The sequence below is a fragment of the Pteropus vampyrus genome, unplaced genomic scaffold (genome assembly GCF_000151845.1).
Source record: "Pteropus vampyrus isolate Shadow unplaced genomic scaffold, Pvam_2.0 Scaffold96, whole genome shotgun sequence".
NCBI lineage: Eukaryota > Metazoa > Chordata > Mammalia > Chiroptera > Pteropodidae > Pteropus > Pteropus vampyrus.
In genome coordinates, this window is record NW_011888877.1 from 3,775,491 (window position 1) to 3,795,795 (window position 20,305).

General features: G+C 33.4%; 1 protein-coding gene across 21 annotated transcripts in view; it reads left to right on the forward strand.

The window, feature by feature from the left end:
• Window positions 1–20,305, forward strand: part of MLLT10 (MLLT10, histone lysine methyltransferase DOT1L cofactor) — a 188,877-nt gene that overhangs the window by 69,200 nt on the left and 99,372 nt on the right. For 18 of the 21 annotated variants that reach the window (XR_002781365.1, XM_011364391.2, XM_011364388.2 and 15 more), the window contains 3 exons: window positions 15,173–15,276; window positions 16,656–16,749; window positions 18,661–18,756. Coding sequence is in view for 20 of the 21 variants with exons in the window: in XM_011364391.2 (XP_011362693.1) it covers window positions 15,173–15,276; window positions 16,656–16,749; window positions 18,661–18,756 (294 nt within the window). In the remaining variant the exon portion in view is untranslated. The remainder of the gene's footprint in view (window positions 1–15,172; window positions 15,277–16,655; window positions 16,750–18,660; window positions 18,757–20,305) is intronic. The other 3 variants (XM_011364396.2, XM_023533130.1, XM_023533131.1) reach the window with 1 other exon arrangement.

Consider the following 20,305-nt stretch of genomic DNA (forward strand, 5'->3'; position numbering starts at 1 on the left):
CTCATTTATTTTGATGCTCATATTATCTCAGGTTTGGCTGCTGGGACCCCTTCAGGCTGGCTTCTGTATCTTTAAACATGTTTCTACCATTCTGTGAGCACTTCTTTACTTCTCACACAGCTGTGTATTCTGGGCTCACCTTGTATCTATCATTCCTGCTGTAGCCCTGAACTCACCATTTCTTCAAGAAGCCTTGATTCCTTTTAGGTGAGAATAGTATTTAGAAACCAAAGTGGACATTAAGTGTCCACTTAATGTCACTGGGATATTGCTACCCCTAGGCCTTCTTAGTTAGGATAGCTAGGAAATAGATGTTTGTATATTGATACAGAGATAGAGACACATTCACGTCTATATTTTTTATACTTATCTTTATATGTTGAAGACAGTGCAGTTATAATAATTCTTCTGATTCAGTATGTGGATATATATATGCATGCACACATATCTATATGTATTTCTGTGTCTATTGATCTGTATATAGAGAACCATAAACTTTTACTAACTTCTCCAAATCTGCACTGGATTCATTCATTTTTTTTTTTCCATTTTTATGACTGTCATGCCAGACAGTGAAAAACCAGATTCCTATTATCCTCAATATATTTACTTATTTGATCAATTTTTATTATATTAACAAATCTTCTGTTACTGACATCCCTTAATGCAGAGCCCATTGTAACGTCATTCAGGCTCCACACCTCACTCCGGGTTGCTGCTGCTTCCCTGTACAGCCGCCTTTTTCACCACTGCTTCCCCACCCCACCCTCTGTCCCCTTCCATGGTTGGTCTTACCTTGTTCATGTTCTGACACCTCACTCTGACACCGCCTCCTCCCAGAATGGATGCTGCCATACTTGGCCCCACTTCATGGCTTTAAGACTAAAGAATTCAAGGCATAAGGGAGGTGGAGAGTAGAAGGAAGAATGAATTATTTAGATTTAAATCTTTTATATATTTAGAGTTAATTTTAGAATATAATGAAATACATGTCTAACTTTTCCCTTCCTACATGGTTAGACAACTTTTTGAATATTATTATTCAATAATCTGTGTTTTTCACAGTGACTTGAAATACTGTTTGAATAATTATTACATTCTTGAGTATTCTTGACATTTTTTTCTGTTCCATTGATGCATCTGTGTATTCTTATCCTAGTATTGCACTATTTTAAATTATTATGGCTTTATATACATCTTAGTACATGACAGAACAAAAATTGTCATGTATTTCTCCAGATGAACATTAGTACTAACAAAATACAATTTTGATTATACTGGCATTACAGCAGTATATTATTTGGGGGAATAATTTATCTTTTTACAGTATCAAATCCTCTTTTCCAGAAACATGATGTATCTCTCCATTCATCAAGTTTTTCTTTTTTTTCTTGTAGTTTTTCTTATATGTGGTTGCTATTTTTTTGTGGTTCTTGTATTCTTATAGTTGTTGATTTATTTTGTATAGTTAACATTAAAAACTTCTGTTTAGGAATATTTGATATGGTTAAATAAGGGGGCATGTAAATTCCTAATTGATAGGAACAATTGGAAAACGGATTATTGAGCTTTGAAAGATATCAGTCCTTAATGGGTGGTAGTAAAGAATAATTTGGAGAGCATTTATTAAGATATTGGGCATTTACTATGGACTTGCTTTGTATCAAGCATTGTGCTGGACACTAGAAATTCAAGATACATAAAATACAGAGTTTTTCTCACTATGACACTCAATTAGAAAGACAGTCGAGTAAATATATAATTACAATGTGTGAACTGAATCATAACCTATATTATGAATAATTAAAAGTCTGAATGAAATGTTATGGAACATAATGAAAGGAGGGATTATTTTTGCCTAAGAAATTGAATAAGGCGTACAAAGAGATTATAAAGGCTTTGTAGGACAGCTAGGAATTTGACCTGTGGAAAAAAGGATCAAATAACAATTCCAGACAGATAAAGTAAAATAAAAGGTTAGTAGGTACAAAGAGCAAATGGCAGGCAGTTCAGAGAATAATAAATAATTTTTTTGTAGCTGGAACATTCTGGGATTTAGGAAATTTTCTGATAAATAAGAAAGGAAAATTTCTAGACTCTCTGTATAACATATCTAAACTGTAGAGAATTCACTGTGTTGAACTGTTATGTTAAATTTCCTACAGGTTTTGTACCATTTGTCATCAGATTTGTGTTAATTTTTTGACCTCATATTTTCTTGTATCAGTTCCTCATTTCACTGACATATACATTTTGTTAGTAAACATAATGAGTGGCATATATTACCTTTAAGTAACCTTTTAATAATTTTTAAGAAATGTGGAAGATTGAGGCAACATAGAGATTCATGAACTTTTTTAAGGTGGAGGCTTGTATTCTTCAAAGTCAAGGAAGCATTTATTTTAGAAAGCTACAATTTCCATAGAGAATAGTTGGTAGATATATATGTCTAATCTGTATCCTTTTGAGTAATCTTTATTTATTGAATGGCCACGAGGGAATGAACGTTTATAAGTATAGGAAGGATCATAATAGACCAAATAAAGAAGCAAATCAAAAATACCATAAAACATGGTGTCATTGAATTGTAAAAGCTTAAACATAGAGGACAACTTAGAAATTGCTAGTCCAGCTTCCTTTCACTTTTTTTATTCAGAAGGAACAGTGGATACTTATTAAGAGAAGTTTTTATCAATATATTTAGCATTTGGGCGAATAATTTTGAAAGTACTAAATATTTTCTCCTATTTTTATGACTCCTGTTAGTGCCATTTAAAAAACTAGGTTTAAGATTGTGGAGCTAAACATTTCACCCATCCATCCATCTAGCCAGCATTTATGCCATGTCCTATTATATGTACCAGGCACTGCTGGAAGAATGAGAAATATATAGCCCAATATGATAGGATAGACATGCACAAATCAGTGGTCGTGAAACAGTGTGGTATGTGCAAGGATTCTAGAATAGAGACTGTTCATTTAACGTAGTCTAACAGGGATGAAGAAAGAGAGGGGAGGTGTCTTAGAAAAGGTTGCAGCTTCTCTGAATTTTAAAGAGGCCTCTAGGTGCTGGCTGTGAGGGGCAGAGACGGGAGGGAGCACATGAGTGGCCATTAATTTTACAAACTGAAGAAGCAAAAGCTTTGAAGTGAGAAATAGCAGGGAGGGCGGTGGGGGAGGAGGGAAGAAGGGATAATATAGTAAGGGAGAAGGGCAGTATAGTTAAGACTTTGAATGCAATATGTGGAATGCTGAGAGAGGTTGTCAGGACCAGAGTTTCGAGGGCCTCACATATCATGTTAAGGAGCTTGAACTTTGTCTCTGTTGAAGGGTTTTTATAATTGGGAGGACTATGCCTAGGTCTGTTTACTATTCTAATGGATAGTGAAAGGAAGATTGCGGCGGGGGTGGGGTTGGCAAGAAAGAGACAAAGAGTAGTTACATAGAAACTCATAAGACATTCACAGTGTTCCAGAGACATAATAATGAAGGTGTGAAGTAGGAGAGTGGTAGGAGTGAAGAAGGGACAGAGACATTTAGATAATGTGTAAGATGTTTGATTGACCAAGCTTGATGATCAGTTTAATGTGACAGAACGTAAGGGAGGAATCAAAATCAGAATGGATTTCCAGTTTCAAAAAGATGAGTTGTACTAGGCCCATCACCACCACCTGAGATAGAGTATATATATGAGTCAAGCTAACTGACCCATTCTTTAGAATAGACACTAAGTTTTAAATTCTTGGTGTATATCGGTGGGTTTTATTACCTTGTTTGTAAAACAAGCCTTGTGTCTACAAGTTGTGCATATAATAACAAGATAATAAGGTCCCAAGATATAATTCACATTTCTGCCAAAATATCAGACATTTGTCTTTGTATGTATCTAATATATGCTTGTTTTGCCTGGCACTTAATCCTAGTTACTCAAATGAACACTTAAGTTTTTCTTTTCTAGACAGTTCAATCATTTGGAAAAGCAAAACAATCTTTGCAACTGTATCTGTAAAAAATCCCTTTTACCCTTTTTGGTATCTCAGCTCATTCTCAATTTGAATTTTTCTATTTGACTTCTCCCTGTTGTCTTTGTCTCCCTCCCCCTAATTCATACATATACCCATTCTGTTGTATTTGCTATTGTTTTTTCTTCCTCAGGGAATAGTAAATTATTTTTTATTAAATTGTTCTTTGTGTGTTTTGTGCTTCTCTGTTCAACTTCACTTCTAATTGCCTTCTTTTTCTCAATTCCAGGGCTCAGAGGTTATTTTATTAAATAGAGTTTACTAAGGACTGTGGAAGAATGGCACTATAATTTCCTTCTCTGTTATTTCTTCCCTTACTGCCAAAGGCAGCATTCCAGTCTAAACTTCTGGAAACAGCAGTACACAGTGGTTAACTGAAAATATTTCATGGGATTAAAATCTTACCAACATACAAATTGCCTGTATCAGTTTTTTCATGTTCATTTGGTGTCTTGGGTACCCATGGAAGATTGATGTTCATATAATATGATCTTCTAAGTATAATTGATTGCGAGATAAGAGTTTAGAAAAACATATTAAAACGAGGCAAGTCAAATTTGACAAATTTTTCTACAGAAACAATATTAAAACTGGGTTAGATTTAACACTAAAGACTTTATTCTTGTCAGAAATTAAATTACTAAAACTAGCTAAAGTATAGATGACTACGATTGGTCATCTCACAATATGTGTGGAAAGTTGCATTTGGAACTAGAAAGTCAGAGACAGTACTGTCCATTCCATCTTTGGTGAAGGACCTACAGTCTCTTCTCTTATGTCTGTAGTCTGTTTCTGTTTTCACATAGTAATCTCTAATTCTGTTTTCCATTTTATCTGCGTTGGCTATAGGTAACTGACTTAGTGTCCTATTTCTAAATTTTTAATGAAGCAACTCTGGTCTAGGCACTTGGGCTTGGACTAAGGCATTTTCACCTAGAAAAAACATGGGTACTTAGATACCACTCCAGCATTAGAAATTGGGTGAACATAGAGGACAATTTCTACAAAAGAGGTGTGAGTTCTCTAGGTATTCTTTACCTTCCTGTCCCATAAAAGTTCTATTTAAAACAACTAAAAGAGCCTGTAAACTGTTCCTAATGTACATATGTCAAATCACATATGCTGATTCTTTAATTTTAATAAAATAGTTTAGCGTTCTGTACAAACTTCTTGAATTTCTTCTTTTTTTTCTTAATAACTTTAAAGTATTTAATAATTTACAAAAGAGTTTTGGGGCACTTTTAAAAAAGGTTATTTAGGTTACTTGATGACTTCATAAGAAACGGATCCAAGAATAATTATGAATTGGGACTTCTATTTTTCTCACCATATAACACCAGCATATTCAGCATACATTTTTATTTCATCTTCTCTAAGATTGGAATCAATCTGGGTAAAATCAAGTAAACGGATCTGTGCGAGTTGTTTGTTTTAAAGGATTAAGTCTCAGGTGTGTCAGTTTATTGGAGAGATGGACTCTGACATGTCAGATTTTTCTAAACTAGTGGTTCTTTACCATTTCGGGGTTTTCAAGATTCTGATAAAACATAAGGAATCTTTCCTCAGAATAATGGACACCCCAAATATGATATAACATAAAATATTTTATATATGCTTGCTTGAGGATTATAGGAATACCCCTTGGCGGGTCCTCAAACTCTGTGCTTCCTGTCATGTTGAGGATTACCAGATTTAGATTGCATCAAATGATACTTAAATAATTTAATAGTTTATGTATTTAAAAATAATACATTTTAAATTAGATATATAAACATTTTTACTATTTTGGAATTTTTCTAATTGTTTTTGATCTGTAAATGAGAAAAGAGTTATAATTATGCCAAATATACAGATTTTATTCTTGGTTCTATACTTAAGGTTGAATGACTCTAACTGTAATGTTCGTGCTATAATTTGTAAAGCATACCTATATTACTAAACACCGAGGTTTTGTTGAGCTATTTTTCTGTTATAAATAAAAGCATGACAAAAATCTTGCTTCACCAAGCCTTTTTTCCTGTATTTTGGATTATTCCCTTTGGCTAGAAATCTAGAATTAGAATTATTGTAGATTATATCTTATAATGTTACCTCATTGTTTTTAAAACTTTTATAGTTAATAATTTATGAAAATGCCATATTTATCACACCATTGCCTATGCTGTTTTTAAAATTCATTTTTAATATTTGTTAATTTGATAATTGAAAATACTATCCAATTACTTTTTCATTTGATTACTTGTCAGGCTGTCAGTGGTATTTCTTCTTATGAATTGTCTATGTTTTTTGCCCATCTCTCTCTTGAACTGTTAGGTTTTCTGAAGGTATGAGCTCTTTAAATAATGATATTAAATTTGTGTCTTTATATATATATATACGGATACTTTTTCACTTTGCCTTTTAGTTTTGGTTACTTAAGGAAAATACTCATACACACAATTATGCTTTATAGTTTTTTTTTTGGAGGGGGTCAGATATACAGAGTGCTTAGAAACTTAAATATTTTGAAAGTAATTAGGTTATATATGATTATACAGTATGTACCAAATTGGATTGTGCTGTCCTTATTTTTCTGCACATTAATGCTGAGATCATTCTTTGTGTGAACAGATCTCTACACTTAAGCACAGAACAGCGTTGTAGTACTCATTGAATTATATATCACATTTGCATTACCATTCAGCAAAGTCTTAGGAAATGGACAGGGAACCCTTACTCTGGTTCATTCTCCACAGGTGGCTAAAATCTGATATTTTCTGCTGTAAGTGACGTATATAAGGCAAAATGGTATGACTTCTGTAGTTATCAAAGTCACATGGAAGGTGAAAATGACTCTGTTCATTGTCAAAGGTTATCTTGTAAGGAGGAAAGTCCAGTTGCCATAATGGTTACATCTGTAGCACTAAAACCCAGAATGCTGAAATTAAACGTGAGGATTGCCACACTGTGTCTTTTGTACTACATATCCGGATATGTTGACAGAGTGGTTTTTCTCACAACTGAGGGAAGACGCTGACAACATATTACAGCAGGGGAGGGCTCTGCTGTCATCTTTCCTGCAGCACGGAGGTTCACGGTCATCTCCCATGCTGCTGATTTAGGCATTCTGTTCTGTCACGTTTTTTTCTTAGATAAATTTATATTGAATTCAAGTCAAAATCGATTAACTTGTTAGAAAGGGAAATGGTAAGGTGAATCTAGAACGTGCAGATTCAGAGAGGAGATGGAAATGGAGGGGTTAAGTAGGCTGGGGGACAACTTACATTAGTGTTTTAAAAGGAAGAAGATATGAAGTTTTATTTTACAGGGCCATATAATATCATGTCCAAATTTGTAATTACAAAGAGTAATAATAGGATGATCAGAGGTGCCAGACAGAAGACAAAACAAGACATCTAAGAAGAAAATGACAAGGATACATTTTGGGTCTGAAATTAGAATAATGAGGTTTCATCCCCCAATAGTAACGTTCAGCAGTGCTAGGTAGTAGAAAAACATGAAATAGTGCCAAATAGAAGCAGAACAACTAACAACAGCTTATAATATTGGTTAGGTACTATTGCTGGTAAGGATTTTCCTCAAATTGTAGAATATACAGTTTGCTTTTTTTTTTTTTCCTCCATTATAGGTCTATTTTTTTTCCTTTGAAAGTTCAAAGCATTGACCTGCTCTGAAATCATAACCACCAAATTCCCAGAAAATACACCATGTTATCCCTTTTTGAGGGGATAAGTCAAGTGTCTGCCACCTCTTCCCCACAGGAATGAGGAAACAAAAGAATGCATCTTACCTGCAAAAAATGTCTGGTTGAAGTGTAGGCTACTAGATTCATGTGCTGTGTGACGCTAGGGGCATATATTATATTCTTTATAAGAATATAAAAATAACTTTGATTTTTTTTTTTTTTACAAATTGGTTTTGTTTTTCGAAAGTGCTGAATGCATGGAACAGATTCTCCTTCAGAGTTTTCAGAAGGAAACAACCCTGCCAATACCTCATGTCCGTTGGGTTTTCTTTACATAAACTTCACATAAATATGATTGGGGTTTTTACCTTTATCTAAACTCCTGATTTCTTTTGTGCCTAAGATGAAGAACATTTTTGGATTTTATTTCTAATTTTATTGTTCAAATGTTTTCTAATTTGTTTACTTCTGCTTTTATAAAGGTTTAGTTTTTATCTTTATATAACATCATTTCTTTTGTTAAAAAATCTTTTTTAATTGACATGTGTACAAAATAATATGACCCTCACCCCTGTTGATCACCCAACTCCAAAACATTACTGACTCATAGCCAGTTTTTTACGCAGTCTCTGTATAAGTTTTTTGGGGCTGCTGTAATAAAGTACCATAAACTGGGTGGCTTAAAACAACAAATTTATTCTCTGAAAGTTATGGAAGCTAGAAGTCTGAAATCAAGGTATTGACAGGGTTGGTTCCTTCTGAGAATTCTGAAGGAGAATCTGTTCCATGCCTCTCTCCTAGCTTCTGGTGATGGCTCGCTTTCCTAGGCATTCCTTGGCTTGTAGATTTATCACCCCAATCTCTGCCTTCATGCACATGGTGTTCTTTTGTCTCTGTGTTCTCATGTGGCCATTTTATAAGGATGCTATTCATGTTGGATTAGTAATTACACCTGCAATGACCCTATTTCCAAATAGGTCACGTTCTGAGGTACTGGGGCATTATTAGGACTTCACATAACTTTTTGAGGGCAATGCAGTCCAACCCACAGTAATCTGCCCTCTTCTTTCATTTGTGTTTTTACAAAATGCAAAATACTTTTATTCTCTGTCAACATCTCTCAAAGTCTTAATCCCTTCCAGCATCAACTCTTAAGTTCAAAATTTTATCTAAATAGAATAAACTCAAATGTTCCAAATCTCATCTTCTGAATCATCTAAAATCAAGCATGGGTGAAACTCTGGGTATGGTCCATCCTGAGACAAAGTTTTTTTTCTATCTGAACCTGTGAAATACAGAAAAGTTATCTTTGCAAGCTACAATGGTGGGACAGGTATAGTGTAGACATTACTATTCGAAAAGGGAGAAGTTAGAAGGAGAAAAGGGGTTACAGGTCTGAAGCAGATTTGTAACTGAGCAGTACGAATTTCATTAGATTCTGAGAATATTTCTTGTGTGGCTTGATGATCTGTCTTCTGAATCACCGGGGAAGGCCCTGCTCCTTAGTCCTTCTCTATTGATACCTTATGTATAAGTTAAGAGCTGGAATATTGGGTTTTTAGTTCCACAGTGTTTGTGTTCCATCCTCAGGCTTCAATTATATCTGTTCATTGTGCCACAGAAGGTGGTTTCTCTCTATGTTCTTCTCTCTACCACACTTTCACCCCTCCCTTGGTGTTAGATTGCTATTGTGTGTTATTTGACACTTTGGGTTTAGGGTTTCTCTGTCATTTTGGTCCAGCTTCAGTCTTTGGTAGACTCTGTGTGTTTGGGCCTTAAGGGTTTTACTGCTCCTTCCTTTTCTTCTTATGGCATATTTTGGTTTGTGTCATTGGAAGGACTTGTGAGGGGGAGAGCTTCCTGCCTCTTCTCCATCCTAGAAGACCCCTCCATAGTGTTGTTCCCATCTTGTACCTCAGGTTAAAAGATATTTTTTCTTTGTCCTCTTCACCATGGAGGGTCTTTATCCATGTCCTGGGTGTGAAAGGGTTTGCTGCCAATCCTCCAGATGTTTAAAGCATTTGAAAGGCATGTCTGGGCAAGGTGAGATTTTATATCTTTCCTGCAGTGGTGCCCGATTCCTTCCTCCATTCCTGCACCATCAAAGAAAATTCTTTCTGGTTGTGTTGCCTTTTTGCTTCCAGTCTTCCCCATGAGCTCCTTGTAAAAGTTCATAGGATAGAGTCTGTGAGTAGGTGTGAACTTTTCTTCTCTCTGTGGTTCTACTATCATACTAGCCCACAATCAGCCTTTAGCAAATTGTTAAAATTTTAGCTAATTTCTTCTTATTTGCATGTCTTCTTCCATGTCTTCTTCCCTTGCTTTCGCATTGGTAGAAAGTCTGAGCATCTTGTGGTTTGTAGGGGTTTGTGGAGGAGAGTGCATCTCTCCTTTGAGTTTAGGCTACTTGGTTCCCTTGCATCTGCAGAAATCTTTTAGAGTTGTGATTGTGTAGTTTAAATGGCTTTTTCTTGTTAGGTTTGGCATGATGGTCCGTAAGCTTTCTACATCTTAGATAGGGTTGGAATTTGGCCCCTCAATACTTGGTAAAGGTTGACTCTCTCTTTTCTTAAAAAGTGAAAAATTTTAGGCTATGAATTTGGCTGTATAGCTTTATTCATATACTCTTCACATTTTATTTGGTATGATTTTGTTGTTTGGTAGCATTTTCTCAATAAACCTCAGTTACTGTACAGTTTTTCTTCTTGACCCAGTAACTATTTAATAAGAATTTTAAAATTATCAAATTACTTTTTTTCTGCCTTGATTTGTGTGTCTTAGGGCTCTGTTGTTAGATGCATACGTATTTATGCTTATGATTGTTATATCTTCTTGATGAATTGACCTTTTTATTATTAAAAACTATTCCTTTTTATCTTTTTGTTTCAAAGTTTTTTTGGGGGGCGGGGTTCTGATATAAAGATAGTCATTTTAGCTGCCTCGTGCTTGCCTTTTGCAGGGTAAAAGTTTTCATCCTTTTATTTTTAACTTATTTGTACCTTTAAATTTAAAGTATGCCGCTTGTAGACAGCATATGGAACTTGTTTTTTTAATCCAGTGTATCAGTCTGCCTTTTGATTGGCGTACTTTCATATTCATTGATGTTATTAATATTTTTGGATTTATGTTGTCATTTTTTTTGGATTCTTTGTCTTGCGACTACTTTATTCCTCTTTTTCTTTTATCGTACTTTTTCTCTTAAGTACTTTTTATATGTCTAGTGTACCATTTTCATTCCTTTCATGATTTTTAAATTACATTTTCTTGGATTATATAATTGATTGCTCTGGAGCTGACAATATTCATCTTAATTTAGCAGAATCTACTTCAATAAGATGTAGAAAATCCATTTCTATATAACCCCTTTCCTCCTTTTGGTGTTGCTATTATGGATATTATGCCTATATATACTATACTCCAATAATACATTGTTAAAATTATTGCTTTATATACTCTTGTGTCTTTTAAAAAAGTTAAGAGAAGATTTATTTGTTTATGGGGGTGGGGTGGGGAGAGAGAGAGAAAAGGGAGAAAATGTTTGTTCCTATTTACTGTTTTGGTTTCTTTTCATTTCTTCCTGTCAATTCAAGTTACCATGTTATTATTTCCTTACTCCAGCGTAGCTTTATTTGCACCTTTTTTCATTGTGTTGTCATTGTCAGATATATCACATTTCTATATGTTATAGATAGTCCCAACAGTAAAACCTATGGACACCGTTTTATGCAATTGCTTTTTAAATTAAGAGAAGATTGAAAAAGAAATATCTAATTATATTTTTAAAAATCATTTCCTACATAATTACCTTTGTCAGAGCTCTTTGCATTTTTTAATTGGTCTATTTTACTTACTTATTTATATTTCAGCTTTATTGAGGTATAATTGACTGGAGCTCTGGTTTTTTTAGTGTGTGAATTGCAATCACTGTCTAGCATCACTTGATTTTAGAGTAAAGAATTTCCTTTAGTATTTCTTCTTAGTTGAATTTGGATCAAGAAAGTATCTCAGGTTTTGTCTGAGAGCGTTTTTATTTCACCTTAGTTTTGCACTATATCTTTGCTGGATATAGAATTCTGGGTTGATAGTTTTGTTCTTTCAGCATTTTGAATATGTTTTTCTACTGCCTTGTGTCCCCCATTGTTTCCGATGAGACTTCAGGTGTTAATTTTATTGTGGTATGTGATGAGCCGTTTTTCTCATGTTATTTTCTTAGTTTTAGCCTTTATCATTTGGAATATGGATCTCTTTGTATTTATCCTGTTTGGAGTTTGTTGAGCTTTTTGGATTATTGTTTTTTTTTTTTTTTATCAGTTTGTAAAGTTTTCAGCCATTATTTTCTCAGAGACAGTTTCTGTCTCTTCCCTTCAATTCTGGTTTTCTCATTATACATATGTCGGTGCACTTAATGGTATCCCACATTTCTCGGAAACTGTTCTTTAGGTAGAGAAGACATAAAAAAATGTCTTCTTTAGAATGTGTAATATCTATAGATCCTATTTTTAAGTTTGTTAAATTTTTTTTTTCTATCGCCAACTCAAATCTTCTGTGCCCCTTTAGTGAATTTTAAACTCCTGATTTCCATTTGGTTGAAATCTAAGTCCAATATCTGGGCCCCCTCAAAGGCAGTTTCGAACGCCTACTTTTTTTCTTGTGTATGGATCACATATTCCTGTGTCTTTGCATGTCTCGTAACTTGTATTTGTTGAAAACTGGACATTTTAGATAACATTATAGCCACTCTGGAGAATGGTTCTTTCTTCTCTTTGTGGATTCTATCGTTTGTTTGCTCACTTATTTGTTGAATGACTTGGCTAGACTAATTCTCTGGTATCTGTTTCCCAGTACCACATAACCTGAGATGGCCTAGCTCAGATGTCTTTCCTTTTTTCTTTTTCCTTTTTTTAAAGCCTTACTTCTTAGGTTGCCTTTGGGTTGACATAAGCCACATAGTAGTCAAAAGATTGTGCTTAAGTCCCCTTAGCTAGTTAGATTTTAATCTTTTGCCATTCGATGTGTGTGTGACTTACAGATTATTTTCCAGGAATCCGTGATTCTCTCTCCAGTCATTTCTGAGAGCATGCAGCCTTGAGCATGCACACAGTCTTTCAGACTCTTAGGAATAAGTGTGATTTTATTTTCAAATCTGGATTCTTAGGAGTTGCCCCTGGGTCAGAGTAGTTTATTTTTGAGTCAGTTTTTGATCATAGGTTGTACTAAAGCATCTTGGGCCTTATTCGTTGATGGCTTTGTGTTTAGCTTTGGGGAATGCTTTTAAGTCTGCCCCAAATCCCACTTCTCTCTTTTTTTGAATGGGTGCAACCTAGTTCATGTATATAGCCTTCTAGACACCCAAAGAGGAGTGTGAGGGCCCTTACTTTCTGTCTTCTGGCTGACCTGCTCTTCCGCCTATTTCTACTAGTAACTACTAGCCCTGTCTTAAATGCTCACCACCAAAGTGTTTTTGACAGTGCTCTTAGGCATGAACTTTTCCAAGCCCTCTTCCAAATCAGGTCAGTCTTATCAGGCAGAGCTGCTGAGTTTTTAAGGCCTACCTCTGTGCTACTACTGCTTTGGAGCTGAGGATAGGGACAGCATCCTGCTTCTCCAGAAGAGACATCTATACTCTGACAGGGTGCTAGGAGGAGGGATGGGTATAGTAGCTCCTAGCTATCTGTCCTTCCTAGCCTGAACTTCTTCCATTCTACTAGCAGGCTTGGAAAGGGATGATAGGGCCCCAGGGTTCTTGGCCTATTGTTAGAGTGGGAATCTGTGAGTAGGAGCTACCAGGTATGAGTAGGATGAGAATTACTAGAGACCTGGCCCTGTAGCCTTGAGACTAGGAGCTGGCAGGAGAGGGAGCCTGCATTTTCTTGACCATGAAGTTTTCCAGAGGGAAACTGTGTGTGGTGATGGGAGTGATGGGAGCATACCATAGCTCAGATGTCACAGACTCATTATTCCATGGAGATTTAGTAGATTTCCTTGAATAAAATTTTCTCTATTTGCTGCATGTCATTAGGACAATTTTTAGACTTTAAATGGTTTTTCCCCTGTGGCTAATTCACTGGGGAGAAGAACCATGGAGCTCTTTACCCTGTCATAAAGTAGTCTGGAAGTCCTACCTCCTCTCTCTTTTTTAAAAAATAAATAGCTTTAGTAATTTTTAGTTGTTTTTGAATGGTCACATGATGATATCATTTCATTGTCAGCTTTTTGGAAGTTACCGATATATTCTTTGAAGCCTATTTGCATATTTCCTCACAATATAAAATGTTATTGTTTCAGTTAGCATTTCTTTTTTTTTTTAATTTCTTGATCATTTGTAGGCTAAAAAATGTGTGTTAAATTCTTCTATCGTAATTGTTTTTTCCTGTAATTTGAACAATTAGAGATGCTCTTATTCAGAGTGTTGAGATTGGTTTTGTTGTAACTTGGGGTTTCACTTTTTGTAGGTCTAAAATAATTTTTGTAATTCATTTCAGTTTGAAGCCTTATTTGTCAACAAAGGAGTTGAAATTCATTTACCTGACTAGGTTTTAGGTGTTTTTGGTAAATATCGTTATATGGTATTATTTGGTACCACAGTGCAGAGTGGAGGAAATCTCTCTGGGTTTAAAAATTCATGTGATCCTGTTGAAGTTGGCTAGGTTATATCTTACTACTGTTCAGAAATTTGTTTCTTTTTAAAAGTGTATCACCTGATTATATGTAGACATTAAATTTTGTATACTCAGCTTCTAGTCAGCTGATAATTTTATTCATTACATACTCGTAGAATGCCATTTATAGATTGTTATTCAGTTGTTTATGAAAGATGGTACTATCAGCTGTTTTCATCTAGGAAAAGGACTAAGGTAAATGTTAGTCAGAGTTGTTGGGAGTGTTCATTGACTAATACCTTTTAGGGGTATCTCTTCTTCCTTATCTAAAGTGTCTTCCACTCATGGCTAGTATGTCGAGTCGGGAAGGCTCAATGAACCCCTATGGGATTCTTGTGGACAAGCTGGAATGGCCTAAACCTTCCTCATTCACATAGGACTGTCCTTCATCTCTTAGCTCTCAGCTCCCTATATCAAACTCCTTTAGGTATGCTTACTTCCAAAAGAAAGATAAACATCCTGTTACAGGCATCAGCTGAATATTGGTAAGGAGGTTTTAAGACCAAGGTGTGGCAGGTTATGTCCTGGCTTCTAGCCTCAGTGCCTGTGGAGATTCTTTTTACCTTACAGGGTTTTTGAGTCTAAGGAAGACAGTGCCTTCCTGAAATCCTACTAGGTCTATATTATATGTCCTCGTTTATGTTTTCATGTTTGTATTCTTTGTAAAAATTATTGTCAAAAAATGAATTGAAGTAGATTAAATAGTAAACCTGGTCTTGACTTCAGAAGATAAGTATAAAACTCAGATTCCTGTAAAGCACTTGCAAGGGTTTATTTCATTTTTCTTTTCGTTTCTCTACCCTAAGACTTGCTACATTTGTGATGAACAAGGAAGAGAAAGCAAAGCAGCCACTGGTGCGTGCATGACATGTAATAAACACGGATGTAGACAGGCTTTCCATGTGACATGGTAAGTATATTTCCATTCTCGTACAGAACTGAAATGAGGAATACCTTTTAAATTAAGTATTGGTTACAGTAAATTTAATTGTTTAGATTTACTTGTTCGTAATAAAGATAATTCTAATAATTGAACATATTTACCAGGGTGAATTTTCACTCTGGTTCTCATGTCTTTATTCAGTTTCATTTTGTTTAAAATATTGGTGGTGTTTACCTACTCTTCGATTTCTTAACAGGATTAAAAAGCTGATATAGGTGAATTTAGTGCAGTGTCTGAAATATTAGTAAGGGTATAATGAATGATAGTGTTTCTTTGCTGTCCGTTTCAAGGGGGAAAAACAGCAATCACCATCATCATTCTTAGTTTTATAGTGGTTATATCTTAAAAAGTTACATAGATATTTTTTCAGCATAAAATTTCAAGAGCAAAAATTATCCTAAAAAAATTCAACACAATAGACAGCGGTTCAAAACAAAAGTCTGGGAATAATCTGTTTACTTATTTTAAGAATCAGTCTATACCTAATAGCTCTTTCTGTGTGGATTTATGAAGTCCATTTTAAATTACTTTTGGGGAATGGAAAAGATTTTTGTTTTTTGTAAATTCTCTTAATACCGTACTTAATTTTCTAGAGATGAAAGTCCCTTTTTTGAGTATGAGATATATGTTAATACTGTAATTTTGGAATGTTAAAAGTGGAAGATCAGATTGAGAAGATGATTATTAACTTTAGCACTTTGTGTTTTTTAAAAATATAAATACCATAACTTTAGATTTCAATTCCATTTCTTGCATTATTTTTGACTGAAAAACACAGCTTGTGTTTTCTTACTTTGCTGTGCTGTGCTGTGACTTGAAGCATCCATACATAGGCAAAAACGTTACACGTCATTTCAGCCCTTTTAGAGGCCTTGGCCTTTCTATTTGTACCTCTGGTACAGATCAAAAAAGTAAAATGAAATGTTACTTATTGATGGGTGTCTCTTAAAGAAATCCAGTGTCTCTTTTGTGATGTAAAACATGTATAAATCTTCATTCTTGTTAGAGATGGATGAAAAGTTTATATTAAATCATAAATATATAACTTTAAAAACATATCAGTCACAGATTGGGGTGAAACGTACTGGTCACAGCCAGAAAGGAGCCTTTTATATTCCCTTTTTCTCTTAGAAGATCTAAAGTTTTCTTAAAAACCTTGCATACTTGGAAGTGAATTTCAGTTTACACACACACACACACACACACACACACACACACACACACTCTCTCTCTCTCTCTCTCTCTCTCTCTCTCTTTCTCTTTCTCTCTCTCTCTCTCACTCACTCACTCACTCACTCACTCACTCTGGATTGAAATTTTGTTGACATAATTGGCTTTTTTTTCAGTGCTCAATTTGCCGGGCTACTTTGTGAAGAAGAAGGTAATGGCGCAGATAACGTCCAATACTGTGGCTACTGTAAATACCATTTTAGTAAGCTGGTAAGAATTTAATATTAAAATAAGTGATTAGTTTTTACAATAGAGGTGACTCTTTTATAAAAAAGGCATAATAGCTATTCTTTGCCTTTGAATTTTTGCTTAAGACTGTTTACTTAGCATGTTTTTTGTTGGGCATTAAAACTCTAGTAAGTTTTAAAGATTTTGCTTTGCTTCAGTTCATTTATAAAGGTGAATATTCTAAAATGTTCTAATTTAGAATATGTCTTAATAGTTAATAGTAAATGTTGGTATGTATTTTGTAGGGAAAACAAATGTTTAAAGAACTTTATAATTCAACACTACTTTTAGTTAATTTGATTTTTGACATTTGATTATATATTTTGTGATTCTCTATCATTTGTTTCTCATCTTTTTGGTTTATTATTATTACTCATTTATTTCTTTATTTTTATTTACTAGGAGATAGTAAAACTGAAACAGGGCAGTTATTTAACTTAAAGATTTAGATAAAAAGATATTTAAATATAACTTCAGAAATATTTTAGATTTGATCAGTCTTTACTGTTACATAGCAGCATGGGTGATTGAGTTAGTAATATTTGATTAGCTATTACATATTTTGTGTCTATATTCCTCAAAGGAGCTATATTTCTTTAATGTCCCATGTGTGTTTCTCAGGTGTCATTGATAACAATCAGATTTGTATACTGTAAGTTTAAGGCTTCTTTGTTTTTCTTTAGTGTCATTAAAAAAAATTATTTTAAAATTTTTTGTTAACTTTTTCTTGTGGATGGGGCTCGCCCTTGCCCTCTGTCTCTTCCTTCATTTTTTAAAAAATAATATCATTAGGGCTCCTTTCTCTTGAAATGAACAGCCTATAACTCCAGTATTCTGATTCATGCATATAAAATACTTATATATATTGTTTGATATTGAAGACTGATTTACTTTAATGGCATAATGAATATTATTAAAGTGTTTTAAGAGAAATTTTGAGATAGTAAAATTGAAGAATTTGATTCTTAGATGTTCAAAGCATATTGGAATTTTTATTTTCTAAATGATAAACTATAGAAATAATGAAAATGGATTTTTTGAAGTTTATGTAAATAGAATTTTCTCATTGCTAGTTATTGACATGCTGTTCTCTCATTTGCTAGTTGGGGGGAAAAAGTCTTTTTAGTAATTTAATAAGATTGTATAAGCTCAACATTTACATGAGTTTGAGTGTCTTTTATAGTCATTTTTGTCTAGTTCAAATTAATTAGTTATGGTACCACCAAGTTTTAAACACTTCAAGTAACTGTCACCATCATACTTTATTATGAAATTGTGTAAGTATTTTAAATATGTAATACTTTTAATAATGCTTTGAAAAATGCATGGGTCTAATACTGACATTTCCTTTAATTTTTTTCTTACCTGCAGAAACAAGTTTTTAGAAAACTATGCCTTAATACTGTATGAGATTTAAAGGCTTCTTGCTTTTCCTAGTAGCATAAAGTAACTCTTTAAATATTTTCTTTTCTTTTCTTCTAGTCTTGGCATCCTTTTTCAATATGGCAGTCTCTATTTTGGTTGAAACTTCTTTTTTAAACCAGGCATTGAAAATTATAGTTGATTTCTTTAACGGATGGTTTTGTGATAAAGTGACAAATAAGCTACTGCTTGTTTGGAAATATAGTCTATCTTCACACATTTCAATAAATGTTTGAAAATATGGCATTAATGTTAAATTTAGGGTTAGCTTTTTCTTTATAATGCAATAGACAATGTTGGATGGTGTCTAAAATGGATTATATAGTTTAAAATAGTGAGGCTTTTTTTTTTAACTTCAGTAGACATTTTAAAGTACTTCACTCTTGAATTGGTTTAAGCCTAACAAAAAGATGATTTTATTAAAAAGTTTTATATACATATACATATATGTATATATATTTTCTTTTTTAGAAAAAGAGCAAACGGGGATCTAATAGGTCATATGATCAAAGTTTAAGTGATTCTTCCTCTCACTCTCAGGATAAACATCATGAGAAAGAGAAAAAAGTAAGTGGATTTGTTGTTGCACATCGACTTAATAGATTTTTTCTCTTTTTTTTTTTTAGATAAAATTAATTTCTTGATAGCTGAATGGAGACATTGAAATACTGAAAATTTTTGACTAATAGAGTATTAAGTCAAATAGTAGGTCTAAAATAATGCCATATTTGTGACTATGGTTGTACCCATTTCAACTGAAAATTTGAAATACAACTTGATTGAAAACATGAGAGATTTCTTGCATGTGTTACTGTGGTCATCTTGTGAAATCTTTAGGTGACTTCAGCAGTAATAGTTTGTTGCTATATATTATTAACTGATTATTTCACATGTAAGTAAAAATCTCATCAGTTTTTTTTCTTTATAATAGAACAACTTGGAAGGACTATATATTCTTGACTGTTTTTTTCTCCCAGTAGTGGTAATAGGTTATTATTTTTTTAATTGCCAAATATCATACCATTTGTTTGAGAATATTTTGTCTTTTGATTAAAACACTAAAAGCTTGCCTAATACTAATCTTTCATCTTCTGACTTACCTGTTTTCTGCTTACATTTTTACTTATTTTAAAGGAAATGAATAATTTTTAGGAAACTAATAGTACTGTGGAAACACTTATAGGATATACGGCCAACATAAAAAAGAGTGAATTGCTTTTAAACAAAGTGAGGATACAAAGTACATTTTCAATTAGAAAAGAATATTACTCTAAACAGTTTATATAAACCAGTTTGTAAAATATTTCTACAGATTGTGTTAAAAACTAAGTTACCTAACATTTTCATATTTATAAATACTTAAGATTTGGGAAGGTGATTGAAATACTAATGTTATTTAAAAACAAATTTGGTTTGAATTTATGTTTGTGACTTTTTTTCAAGGTAAACATTTTAAAAGCTTATGTTTTTAATTTTGAGATTAATTTGTCAATTATGAGTAAAACAATAATTAGAACTGTATATTCACCTTTAGAGCACTGGTTAGATTTATATAATTTTTTTGTAGATCTTAGGCAGCAAGTATACATATTTATTTTGGTTTCTTTAATTGAGGTGGTTTTGTGGTGATGTCAATTGTAGGGTTCTGTTGTGCGTCTATTATTTGGATTGCTGATTCAAGAATGGCAGATTTGGTTTAATTAATGCTTTTAGTAAGAAGCACTGTGAGATTTTATTTAAGCTTTTTAATCTATGAACAAAGGATTCTTAGGTAGGGCTCATTATAAATTGTAAAGAGGGTAGTCTTACCAATGATGTTCTTCTGATAGTCATTTCTTGTTTAAAGAAGTGTTTACTGGATTATCATATTTATCTTAATATATGCCCCATCATGTTATTTTTAAAGGACAATTATTAAATGTAGTATGATGTTTTATAAATAAACAGTGCTGATAACTTTATTTTTTTACCTAAGAATGAATTGGATTTTTAGAGTTTTTTCACTCTTGTTGAATACTAGATTAAAAAACATTGTATTAAGTTAAATTTATTTAGCTTTAAATTTTAGCAATTGGCATTTTCATTAGTGTGTAAATATTTGATTTTTACTTTTAGC